Raw genomic sequence first — 13,216 nt, 5'->3', positions numbered from 1 at the left:
CCAGGATCAGGAAACAGTCCTCCATAAAATGCGCTGGACACATCTGAATATTTGGGTTGAACTGAACAGTGTTGTAAATACAACTTAACCACTGATTTCTAGTCGTGTCCTCTTTTGGAAGGCCAAACTAAGTAGCTTCACTTTCACAACGAAACACACGGCGGGCTACAGTGAGCGGAAGCTGGAGGCCTAGAGTGAGCGGAGACCGGCTTGAGTGAGTGGTGGCGGGCGGGCTTGAGAACGGCGCAGCCGGCAGATTCGACGAAGGAGTGTCCGGCGGGCTTGCGACAACCACATGTGACGACCCCGGGCTGGACTCCGCTTCGTCCACGGTGAAAGCCGATCCGGCGATCAGCTCCAGGCATGACGAAGCGGATATCATCCTCTTTCGGAAGGCCAAACAAAGTAGTTTCGCTTTCACAACAAAACACACAGCGCCATCACGACATCGCGGTGGCCGCAACAACCGGAATACAGCGAGAATAAAAGTTACACCTTCTTTCTTTGCGTGAACATTTGTGCGGCGTTATGCAAATCTTCCCACATCGTGACGGAGACATGTGGGGGCGTGTTAGAACGAGCTGTTTTAGGTAGGCGTGGTTGACTCTTAAATTTTATAAAGAATATCTCTTTGGATTTGAGACTTTAGTCTTTGCAACTTTACAGATCTTCTTTATGCACCAAGAGCTTGTAACACTGCAAAGAGAAAGAAAAAAAATTGAAATCGCATCATATGACCCCTTTAAAGGAACAGTTCACCTAAAAACTACAATTCTGCCATCATTTACTCGTCCTCATTCCATTCCAAAACTGTATGCCTTTCTTCCAATGAAGACGAAAGGAGGACACATCTTGTCAATGAAATGAGATCATAAAACCAGTCAAAATAATTTGTTCTCAAGTTTAACTCCCTGACTCATTAATTCAGCTCCCAGGAGCAGTATTGTTATTTTTAGCTGAAACGAAACTATTAAAATTCATTTTCCTTACAAAGCTGAAATAAAATAAAACAAATATAAATATTAAATGAAAAGTTTAAACTTAAACGTAATTTTAAAATGTTGCCTCGGCAACTAACAGAATCAGTTATAAATTAAAGATAAACAGACAAACAAAAAATATTAAAAGTGACGACAAGCACATAATTACTATAAAATTTTAACTTAAAATATAAAAGATCATTCAAAATAATAATAAACATTATAATATATAAATCATACTGAAATAACACTGCACAAAAGATCATCAGTGAAAATGGCTTTCCGTCTGTTATATAAAGTTATTGTATGCTTTTAGAAGTCATACGGACTACATTTATGAAGTGTGAAAACTCAATGTAACTGTATGGTAAAAAGCATTCAGTACAGGTTTGGAATGACATGAAGTGAGTAAACGACGGAAATTTCATTTTTGATGAACACAGAGTTTAAAAGTTTTCATATTTCAGATTAGTGATATCATATTAGTAGAATCAAATGGCTCTTAACCCGACTTGCCAATAACATCACCAAAGACCAACTTCTTATAGAACATATTCCAAGCAAGCAAGTTCATTGACAAAAAGCCATGTGACTTAAATCAAAGCATTCTGAAGCCCATGTCACATGACTTGCAGATGATTTCCTCTTCACATAACTGTGAAAAAAGTATAATGAAGTACAGCAGCCAAACATTCTTTTTGTGAGAAAGCATAAACTAAACTAAACATGCTAACTGCACGTTTAAGCATGTTTTGGGTTAGCCTAGCTGCCTCTCTACGAATCAAATGCATGAATTTCAGCTCTAAATCTAAGCAACCCACAGGCTTTCAGCATGCGATGAGGTGGCCTGGATTCAGTCCTCGTTCTCTAATCTCACAGCTGCTTGTGGAGCAACTGTTGCCTGGAGTATCTTATACAAAACATATGCTAGCATCTGCTTTGGCATGACGGGGCATTTCCAGCAGCGATGGGTAAGATCGCCTCAATTCCACAGGGGGTCTTCTAGTCGTTTAAACACCTGTTAAAAATGTGCCAACGTGCTGCACGCTTATGAAAGCTTTAAAGCCCGAAACATGCAGTTTTGCAATTGAGAATGTGAGTGAGAGTGAAAGAACAGATGAGAAGCAGCAAGGGGGGCGCGTTAGTCCCACGCTCAGGTGGTGCACTAAAGTCATGCTTTGCTGAGGGTGAGAAAGATGAGGCTATAGCGCGCACGGCAGCAGATGAAGGACGCAGCTTTGGCGACAGGCCTGGCCTCAACGTTTACCTGTGTGCATGCCTCCTGCCCGCCGGCAGAGGTAGACAGGCAGGGACAGGTAGACGTCATGGTCACCCTCACGCTTCCAACAGGACCAGTAGAGGGGGAAATCGCTGCCGTCACCCCCATGCAGGGTGGAGGCTGGCGGGGTACAAAAACACACAGTCCCCGGGCGTAAAACAACACATATCTTTACAAAGCAGGGACGACTTATTCCTCTAAACATCATACCAGTGTGCATGGCGGTGACACTACACACAGAAGGTTTTTAAAGTCAACGTGAAGTCAAAATTGACCCCATTTATTTTCCTAATGCACATTCCTGGTCTTATTGTGAATCATTCATCAGTGCAGGTTACTTTACAGAAAAAAATTGTTCCTAATATCTAATCAAAATATTACATGAAACAACTTTCCTTTTCTGGTCATGTCACTTCGGCCACGTGTATCCACTTGTTAAGTATGACTTCATGGTTCTCATAAAAGGCTGTTGATATCATATTCTCAGTGGAAAAAGAGGCTTGGACCCGGAAACAGTATTTGTCATTACTTAACAAGCGGATTGGATAACATTAAGCAATAGCCAAATAGATAGCTATTGGTTTTAGGTATTCATCAACCTTAAAGGCATTTCACAAAATTTGTCAAATTTTAAAATCAAACCAATTCCTTGTTTATTTTTTTTCTTTCGGATTTTAATTTTTACTTGGCTATTTAAATTTTACTTGGAAATATGTCACATTATGAAAGTAAAATGGGTTGCAATTGGCAATTCATGTTGACTTTAAATGCATATGTGAGATAAACAACCAGCTAAAGCCATAGATATGAATACCTAGATTATACAAAGATGTCAACAGCACCTTTAACATGTTAGGTTGAGCTAGCTAACAACTTTCATTACAGCAACAAAAATGCCACAGCACTGTGCAACCAACCATGTTACAGTTACTAACACAAATGGTGTCAGCAAGACCTATGCACAATATCTACTCTTATAATGCAGCAGAGCTACAGTCTGGTAGCTGTGTTTCAACAAAGATCTGGATCGTTCCAGTGTACTGAGACTCAGCGCATTGTTTATAAGCAGTAAAACAACACACAAATGAGATGTACGGCTCTGCATTTCACCGACTGACATGCTTATTGACTGCTTTCCAAATGGACTGCAGGAGGCTGTGTGGAGATTTAATGTTTGAGACACAATGTTTTGATATTTCAAATCCTGAAAAGCTTGATGCTTTGGCTTAAAAAAATTAAAATTAAATTAAATACAAAATAATATACTCTGTGCCTATGGACAAAATCACTGCCATACAGATTTTCAATTCAGCAGGACTGTTGTATTATACTGCTTAAATATACCATTCATTATATGAAACTGAATATATAGATTACATTCAACATATCATTTCCCCTAAATAGGCTACAATATTTCATAGTTTAAGTCAAGCACTGACAAAACCATATTCAACATCAGATACTGGTATCAGCGAGATTAAATTTTGCATGCGGTTGTGAGGAGAACTTCTCACATGATTTAACAAACACATTTAAATGGACAAATTCTCCCAAATAAGAAAGAGTTCCCATTAAATTGGAACAAGCATGCCTATTGTTTTTCCGCATGATTACATTCAACATATCATTTCCCCTAAATAGGCTACAATATTTCATAGTTTAAGTCAAGCACTGACAAAACCATATTCAACATCAGATACTGGTATCAGCGAGATTAAATTTTGCATGCGGTTGTGAGGAGAACTTCTCACATGATTTAACAAACACATTTAATGGACAAATTCTCCCAAATAAGAAAGAGTTCCCATTAAATTGGAACAAGCATGCCTATTGTTTTTCCGCAGTAACCAGGGACAAACGACAAATCCAAGATAATCCAAGCATAAATGAAAACATTGTTTTTAGTAATAACTCAGTTTCTCGCAATCAAAGACTATTATCAAGTTGATCAGCTTAAGGGTCAGGGCCCCAAAAGAAAAAAATTGTCTCAGCAAGCACAGAACAGCAGAAGTGTATTAAATACATGGCTAAGATCTTATGATGTATGACATGGCACACATGTACATGATTTTAATGCAATTAACAATTCACGTTTCTTTTTTGGCAGCACTGCATGTCACAATGTCTAAATGCTTAGAAAATATATTGAAGTAAAAATAGTCATAGAATTCTTGTTAAAAATGCTCTAACAAACATATAAGCAGCAGTGTATCTGTATGATATGCTGTAGTGTGTGCCTGTGAGCAAGAGCAGTAGGTTTGCTTTGAATAGTTAGAATATTATAAAATCTTTCAAACTTCACCAATACACAGTTACAAACCCAGACAGAAATGATTAATACTGCAATCTTTATGTATTAAAGGATTTCCTTGCTATATATGCAAGTTGTCACAGTATCTAACAACTGTGAAATTGAAGTGTGAAAGTATCTGAAGATTACCGAAATTCTCATTTTAATTCTAAGCTGTTTTGACTTCCCTTCCCTCAGTGAGCATTTTTTAAATTTCCTCCTTTGCACTATAAGTTTGCCTAAAACAATTGCACAGCACTTTCACCTCTCCTCACCTTTCACTTTCACCAAATGTTTCCACTGCTGATTAGTTGTTTCAGTTTAGAAAAGGGATTTTTACAAGTATATTTATCTACTATCTTTTATACACTAAAATATTTTAGAATATAAATACTGTCATAAATACATAAATAAACATCATAAATCGAAGTATTATATTATATCATATAAGTAGTAATAAAAATACAAATTTTAATACTAAAAGATGAGTCATCTGTGGTGATTTGTAGCACAGTATTTTTGTACAGACATGCCTTAACTATCCATACCCAAATCTACACCCATGCCTGTGCATTTAATAGGGATAATTAATTATGCATGAGGAATTCGAATGAGGAAGCAATTTAATTGTGTCTAGTAATTTCACTGACTTTTATAAGGGGTCATGTTATATCTAGTGGTCGACCGATATATCGCCAAGGCCGATATATCGGCTGATATTTGGGATTTAAAAAAAATTGGCATCGGCTGATAAGTTTCTCTGTTTGGCCGATACGTTCGAGTCGGGACTTTTATTTTGACGGCGCAGAGAGCACCAGTGCCTGAGCACACCGTGCTCACATTCTCCCTCTTGTTCGCGGTCGTCGTTAATAATCCGATAGAACTTTTAAACAAAGGAATTAAAATGTATACAAAAAGTATTATAACGATTGCTTTTATATTATTAGTAATAGAAAGGCAAACATTATAATACTTTCTCGTTTGCCATCAGCATTCAGCAAATTTTTATTATTTTAACAATAAATGATAAGATTATTTAAACAAATCTTTATTTAATCTTAAAAATGTAATTTCACAAACCTTGCAAACTTAGTCGAATCCAGTTGTGAGATATTGTGAAGTGTGCATGTGACCTGCATGTTTGCGTGTTCTCTGCGTGACTTTCGGTCCATGCAAATAGAATGCTTTAAACATTAAATTCGTGATTTCAAATTATGCTGCGCTTTATGCATTTGCCCACTGTCATATTCATGTCATTTTCACTGTGTGCTGTATGTAAAATGAGTGTTACCTTGGCTTTATTTGAAAAAATATGATTCCCAATGCACACAAACTTCCCAGAATATTGAGTGCTGTTGGTTACAGTTTACTTACTTTTTAATTATATCTTTATTAAATATTTATTTGTGAAAAATACTTTGTCATCTAAAGTATGTTTATTTTACAAATTCATTTTTTTAATCCATTTTCAAATTATTTCAAATTTCTTAAATATTAATTAAAATAAATACAATTATATCGGCTTTATATCGGCCACCCTGCTTTTCCAAGATATTGGCATCGGCTGTCAAAAAAACAACATCGGTCAACCACTAGTTATATCTTTTATGACATATTTGTGACCACTCACCCAACATGGCAGGGTTGTTGCTACGGTTGATTGGCTTGGGTGGAGGGAGAGGGGGCTGTTTGGTGGGCTGGGCTGGGCCATTGCCCATAGAGGATGGTGCTGAAGAGGTGGTAAGGGGAGCGCTGCTGGAGGTCTGTGTGTTGGCGCCAGCTGAGGATACATTTCGTAGCGGTTTTCCAGCTGTGCTGAGAGCTGAGGAGGAGGAGTTGGAGGAGGCAGAGGAAGAGGAGAAAGCAGATGCAGGGTTGTGGACAGGAGTGCGGGGCAAGCTGTCAGCACCAGGTTCCGGTGTGGAAGTCATCAGCCATTTTGGTGGCATGACGGACTGCTTGGGGGGCAGAGGTTCCCGCAGTGTGTCCCTCAAAACCTCTGAGTTAGGAACGTATTGACTGCTGTCAGACTCTGTAAGAGAATACATAATATTCAGAAAAACAAATTAAAATGTTTATTTTGTGTTGTTTAGTTTGTGCCTCTTAAAAACTCAAGCTGATCTGAAATTAGTGTTGTTAAATACTTCTAAGTTTAAATTTCACACTGAAAACTCTGATTCAGCGATTCAGTTACGACACAGTGTTATTGTAAAATAAAACTAAAATTTAAACTATTAAACATAGTATAACAGTTGTAGTTTATTGAAATAAAGTTGGAATAAAAATAAATATAAATATTAAAAACATTTAAAAACTACAAAAAATATCTAATAAAAATGCTAAAAGAACATTAGTAAATCACTACAATTTAAAACAAAAAATAAAAGAAAATTAAAAAAAATATAAAAATAAAGCCTAATTCAAAATATGAATAAATACCATAATAAACATATAAACTAGGGTTGGGCCGATAGACGACGCCATCATCCATCGCCGATGGCTGATAGACATCACAATGTTGAGCCTTTCTAAATGCGGATTCACGCTTCGGGCACAAAAATTACCCCCCCCCCCCGTATATTTTTTTACTGTATTTGTCTCATATTAAACAGTTTTAAGTGCTAAAATGGCTGGTTAAATTGATTGAAAATGAAAAAAAGTGATTTATTTTAAAGTGACAACTTAATTTAATTTAATTTCAGAGTGTCAAAATTAAATATTAAGCTAAAAACATTTATTATATAAACTACATTGCTCCAAACATGAAGCAACATTTGAATAGTGATTGAATAATTTAAATTAAAACTGTATCATCACACCTAGTGGAGGGACAAATCTGTCTCCAAAGGACTAAATGATAATGTTCACTTTGATGAGGATTGAGGTGACTGTGGTTTATTAATAAGGAAACAACGGGAGAATTCAGCTTAGCTGAGCTCAGTTCCTAAATAAGAACCTTAGCTGGAGCAGAACCCATGGGAACACAGACACTTGTCTCACTCCAGTTGGCCCAACAGAAGGTGAGGAAGTGATGGTGGTAGTGTGGAGAACAAAGAAGAGGAAGGTAGAAAGGGAACTAGAGAAAAATTATAAGAATTGATCCTACAAACCTTGTCTTCCCCTTCCCTCTTCGACAGATGAGTGGCGAGGAAGCGTTGGCTTCCAGTCCGATTCGGGGCGAGTCCTGCGTCCATCCTCAGAGGGGGCTTTCATTAGCCCAGGCCTCTTGTCCACTTCAGCATGCAGTCTTCCATGTCGGATATCATCTCCTTGCCAGGCCAGATTAGATTTCCAGTCCTCTGTCCCAACAGACCAATTGGAGGCCCGGGGGCCCAATGCTCCATGATGATCCCCATCAGAAGGGGCACGACCTCTGCGGTCATCGGGCTGCGGCAGCCAGACAGGGTTGACTCTAAATTCAGATTCAGTGGGCGAGTGTATCTGCTCTAGCCCCAGACCTCCCCCAACTCCTACAGGCAGAGTGTGACCGTTCTTCACATAAGGTGTCTTGTGGCCATGGGCCTCACCTGATTCTGAAAACAAAGGGGGGAAAATTATATATATAAAAAAAAAATATATACAAAAAGCACTATTAAAGAAGCCCATATGACTTTTGCTCTAAACTATGTAATGTTTTCTGAAAACACACATTATCTTTGCGTCAGGAAAAAAAAAAAAGGAAAATACTATTTTTATTTTCTCCTCTGCTGTGTGTCTGAAATCTCATTCATATCACTTACGGTGTGTCAAGATGTATCACAACAGGTATGACATCCATAATGCCAAATATCATTGGATTGTATGTCTCAGGACCAATTTCATTATGCCAAATGTCAAAATGTGAATATTCAAACAGCACAAATAAGATTTAAGATCTAAAGGGAAAGTTTTCAATGCAAAACAACAAAAGTTGCTGTAATTTATGACTTCACAACAATTGGAATATAGTGCAAAATCCATATGAACCTCGGTTATTATGCTGTTTGGAGTTTTACAGCCACAGGTCACTATTCACTTTCATTGTAAAGAAAAGAGCAGCATGAACATATTGCTTAACATCTCCTTTTTGTTATATGGTGGAAATAATGTCATACGAGTTTTCATTACCTTTTTCATTACTGAAAATATGCATCATTAATATTTTTATTATGTAGTAACAGTTTTCCAGATCAGTTTACAGATGTTTTTCAGTGGCAGCAGAACTATGACTAAACTTTTGAGTGAAACTTGTTTACTTTTTTCATACTTTTATTACTTGTGGAAAAACTTGAAACAAGTATAAAGAATGGCATTGGTTTTGTACATTTAATTTTTGTTTAACATTATTTATAAAAATGTTGTACATTAGCATGTTTTTGTGTTTTGCTTTGGTACCGAAATTGGTACCGAGAACCGTGGATTTTCACTGGTATTAGTACCGAATACTGAAATTTTGGTACAGTGACAACACTAGTTGCAATAATATTTTGTGATGCATTATGATATATTTTTTGAAGGTTCTGGGTGTGGAGAAAACAAACAAACAAACATCTATACATAAAAAGCACTTTAAAAGTGGCAAATTTTTTAATTAATAAAGTTAACTAAAATGGTTAATTAATAAAAAAAAAAGTCAATCTCTCAAAATCAACCTCTGGAACATAAAAGTGTCCATAGTTGAATAAACATTCATGTTCTTGGCATGTACACACACACACAAACAGTTTTTATTTAAAGCGAGTTATAAATGCTGTAACCCAACCCTAACCCTAATAGAAAACTTTCTGCATTTTGTATAATTTAAAAAAACAACAACAACACTTTATTTACTTTGTTTTTATACCATTTTTAGAAAATGAAGACATCCCCAAACAGAGGTTTTGCCCGGTTTCGCTTCAGGGTACAACCTTCTACATTGCGAGTAAATCACTCGCATACGCGACTAAATCTTCACTCTGGGCGACTAAATTATGTCTAATATTAGCCAATTGCTAATAAATTCTCAGATTTTACTCGCCAGTGTGTGAGTTGGAGGCCAAGTATAAGTTTAGCTCAGATATATTTTCACTCGCCGAACACTCTCTGACTGAGCACTTCAGAGTTTCACTCTCCGCCAAGCGATCTGTGCTGTTTTTCAGTTCATCTGAAAGGATGTGCAACGCACCTGTATTTAACGTACCGTAAACTCTAGTGTGATCATTATTATCTTATCAGTATTTTTGTTAGTTTTTCCCCAATTTTTTATTTTTTTTACAGAAACACCGAATGACCAAAAAAGCACCACCACCAGTCTGAAGTTCAGTTAAAATGACTAATATGCATTCATACAAGTTTATCAAGTTTTAATTCTAATTACTAATGTTCTATCATTAAATAATATTAATCATCATATTATAATGCTTGACTGACTGATGTTAAGAGTGCACTTTCAGATATTTATAAAACTGTGCCATTTTACAAACAAACACATACATACATATATATATATACATATATATATATACACATACATATATATATACATACATACATATATATATTTATTTATCTATCAGTCTGGCGAGCAAACTAAAAAAAAATTACTAGCCAATGGCAATTCAATTGCCAAGGTGTTCATAGAGGGCTCCAGGGTACAAACTGCTTGGTACAAAATATGGTTAAGAAAGCTTGAGGTGCACACACACACACACACACTTCTCTCTCCTACCATTGTCAGGAAGCTCCTTGAGCACTCCCTGCTCGATCAGTTCCTGTCTTGGCCTCCTCATCGACATCTTTCTTTCCAAAACTGTGGGGAGAACAAAAATACTATATATAAATGAGAAACTCACAATGGCACATGTTTATCTACACCTTTATGGTTCTGAAAGCAGGGGCGATTCTAGGATGTTTTTTAATGGGGTGGCACAGGGGGGGACCAAGAACCAGTCAGGGGGGGCCCATGGGAAAAGTCATGTGCCCCAACACAAGTGGGATGACATAAAAATGGCACTACACAAGTGCCTGGACAACTCATCTCTCTTTTTATAAATAAAAACCACTGAACAGACAATAATTGTTCTCAACTTCTTTTATTGTCCAAACTGTGTGTGTCTTGTGAACTTTTTTGTAAAAATTGTTTGTTCTAACTTTCACCTTTAAACGCGCATTTAAATGCAGCCGACAGAAAATCCGACAGAAAATCCTGCCACGGAACAGAGCGCCATTCACATAGTTTTCAACTAAATTACATTATATTTGTCCCAAATCATTGTTAATGTACATAATGACTTCACCCTAGGCTATAAATTATGTATTGTGCTCTTTCTGTGGCTCTAATACAGTCTGTATGCTTCATATAGACAGCTGTAATACAGATCGCACTTTTTCTTTCCCTTTGCTCTGTTTTTTTTAAAACTCATTTATGCCACATTGTTCATTCTTGAAGCAAACTTATATCCGTTTGGTGATTAAATAGTTTTAGACCGCCGCTTGAATTGAATGTGACGCATCCGTTGATACCTGTGAGGCAGCGCTGCGCTTTTGCCCAGTGTGTGACTTACATATATAGTTTTTATTTTGATTAGATAATCATGCAGTGTTCTAAAATAGAAGCAAATAAAGTGTGAAAGTACACATACAATATCAATAACCTATGTACGTAATTTTAATACTATGGCCTTGTGTAGATATTTAAAGATGGCCATCTTTAAGCATTACTGTTGAAATTAAATGGTAATTTGTAATATTGTAATGTAATATTAAAATAGTCCATTTGTAATATTAATAAAATCTGTAGAAGTATTGTTCTTAGTGTCCATTTAAACTTTTACTATTACTAATAGGCTAAATTTTTTAATTTTAAAGTTTCTTCTTTTAACATCAGTAAACTATGAAATAACATTAATGATCAATAGAATAATTAATGTTAATATGTTTATTAATTTACAAAGTACGGTTCAGTAGTGCTACTGCTTTTTAAAAAATAGTAAAGCACTGTTTTAGTTTTCGTTTAGTATCCATTTTAAAAACTATCGGTTGATTAATTGGTATCGGCCAGTGTGGTCCAACCTTGCTATCTGTATCGATAAAATCCACAATCGGTCGACCTCTAATGAATACATTCAGTGTTCATGGATTCGGGCTAATTCTGAATCTGAATAATATAATTGGAATTAATAGACATTTAAAACACATTTAGATATCAATAATAAACCAATATTAGGACAATTGTGTTTACTTTTGTATGTTAAACATTTTTATACAACATACTACGTTAGGTCGGCATTTGATTTCAGATATCGAGTCAAGTAAAACCAGTTGCGACTACTGGGTAAAGTGATTCTGAAATCATCTCAGTGTTTAAAGAGCAGGTCATATGGGTTTTTGAAAAATATCTCTTTTGCCGTTTATAATGTAGCTATCCTTAAATGAAAACAATCTGCAAAGTTGTTAATCAAAAAAGTGCATGATAAATAAAGATACCGTCTCTCAAAAGAGAGAGTCGATTCTGAATCACCTTAACGAGTCATCATGTTTTCAAATCTTTTGCCTGTTACCGGTATACGTCACTGGGTAACACATTTGCATAATCCCTGCCTGCCCGCGAAATTTGAACAGAGTCTGACCTGCCCACAAACACTTCCGCTAGTTAGTGTGTTTATCATGTTGAGAAGATGCTGTGTTTAAGGATACCACAGAAATACAATTCCAACCTTTTGTTGTGCGCGTGTCATTTTACCAAGGACTGCTTCTCTAATCTTGGCTTTTATCTTCGTTGGCTTCTAATCTTTTTAATTTGGACTAACAAGCTCTCCGAACCACAATCTGTAAGTACGATTGATACGTTTATGTGTACATTTTCAATTGAGTGCTCAAAATATCATGTTTTTGTGCTAATACGTGATGTACACCTAGTGCAGCTTTAGGTTTCCAGGTAAAGCACAATATTACTGTCTTACTCAAGTAGTTTGATAATTCGCTGTGAACCCACTATTTCCTAATAATGTGTCGATTAATGTATACTGACGTTGTTCTAATTACTTCGTTTAATAATAATGTAGTGTAGCGCACAGACTTTATAATCATTGTGAAATTGCTGTTTATTTTGCTGCACGGACGGCAGTTATAGGGTAATGCGGGAGAGACGAGCGAGTTAGTTAGGCTGGTGTGCCCGTGATACAGCTGTTCTGCGTTCTGATTAAAAGTTAAGACAGAGCGTCTTTTGTCTGGTGTTATTCAAACATTACAGTAGACTTTGATTTACAAACTGTATTGTTTCATCAATTAGTCACATTAGCACTTGGCTAACGTATCCACCATTATTGTTTTACGTGTTAGTTCTGCGTTCTGATTAAAAGTTAAGACAGAGCGTCTTTTGTCTGGTGTTATTCAAACATTACAGTAGACTTTGATTTACAAACTGTATTGTTTCATCAATTAGTCACATTAGCACTTGGCTAACGTATCCACCATTATTGTTTTACGTGTTAACAGTTTAGCAGCTAAACTTTAGCTGTGGGCACAATTCGCTTGCATAAGTGTTTTTGTATTTTATGTCATTATTATAAAAACGGATTGGAGCACTGTATTATTGTTTTATGTAACTTGCTCGCTAACTTGCTCAAGGACTCCTCTCTGTGCCAATCACAGCAGGCTTGGCCAGCTGACCAATCAGAGCAGAGTAGGCTTATGGAAGGGAGGGGTTTG

The 13,216-nt window shown here is 36.5% G+C and overlaps 1 protein-coding gene across 3 annotated transcripts in view; it reads right to left on the bottom strand.

Moving 5' to 3' along the window:
- LOC107597106 (phosphatase and actin regulator 4B-like) overlaps nt 1-13,216 on the bottom strand; it is a 47,915-nt gene that overhangs the window by 12,225 nt on the left and 22,474 nt on the right. For 2 of the 3 annotated variants that reach the window (XM_016288017.1, XM_016288018.1), the window contains exons 3-6: nt 10,236-10,316; nt 7,660-8,082; nt 6,180-6,581; nt 2,248-2,379 (exon numbers count right to left, since the gene is read on the bottom strand). In XM_016288017.1, the coding sequence (XP_016143503.1) occupies nt 2,248-2,379; nt 6,180-6,581; nt 7,660-8,082; nt 10,236-10,316 (1,038 nt within the window). The remainder of the gene's footprint in view (nt 1-2,247; nt 2,380-6,179; nt 6,582-7,659; nt 8,083-10,235; nt 10,317-13,216) is intronic. The other variant, XM_016288019.1, reaches the window with a different exon arrangement.

This window comes from Sinocyclocheilus grahami, unplaced genomic scaffold (genome assembly GCF_001515645.1).
Source record: "Sinocyclocheilus grahami isolate Dianchi unplaced genomic scaffold, SAMN03320097.WGS_v1.1 scaffold228.1, whole genome shotgun sequence".
Classification (NCBI taxonomy): Eukaryota; Metazoa; Chordata; class Actinopteri; order Cypriniformes; family Cyprinidae; genus Sinocyclocheilus; species Sinocyclocheilus grahami.
The sequence above is the reverse complement of the archived record's forward strand: the minus strand, read 5'-3'. Positions and strand labels throughout refer to the sequence as shown.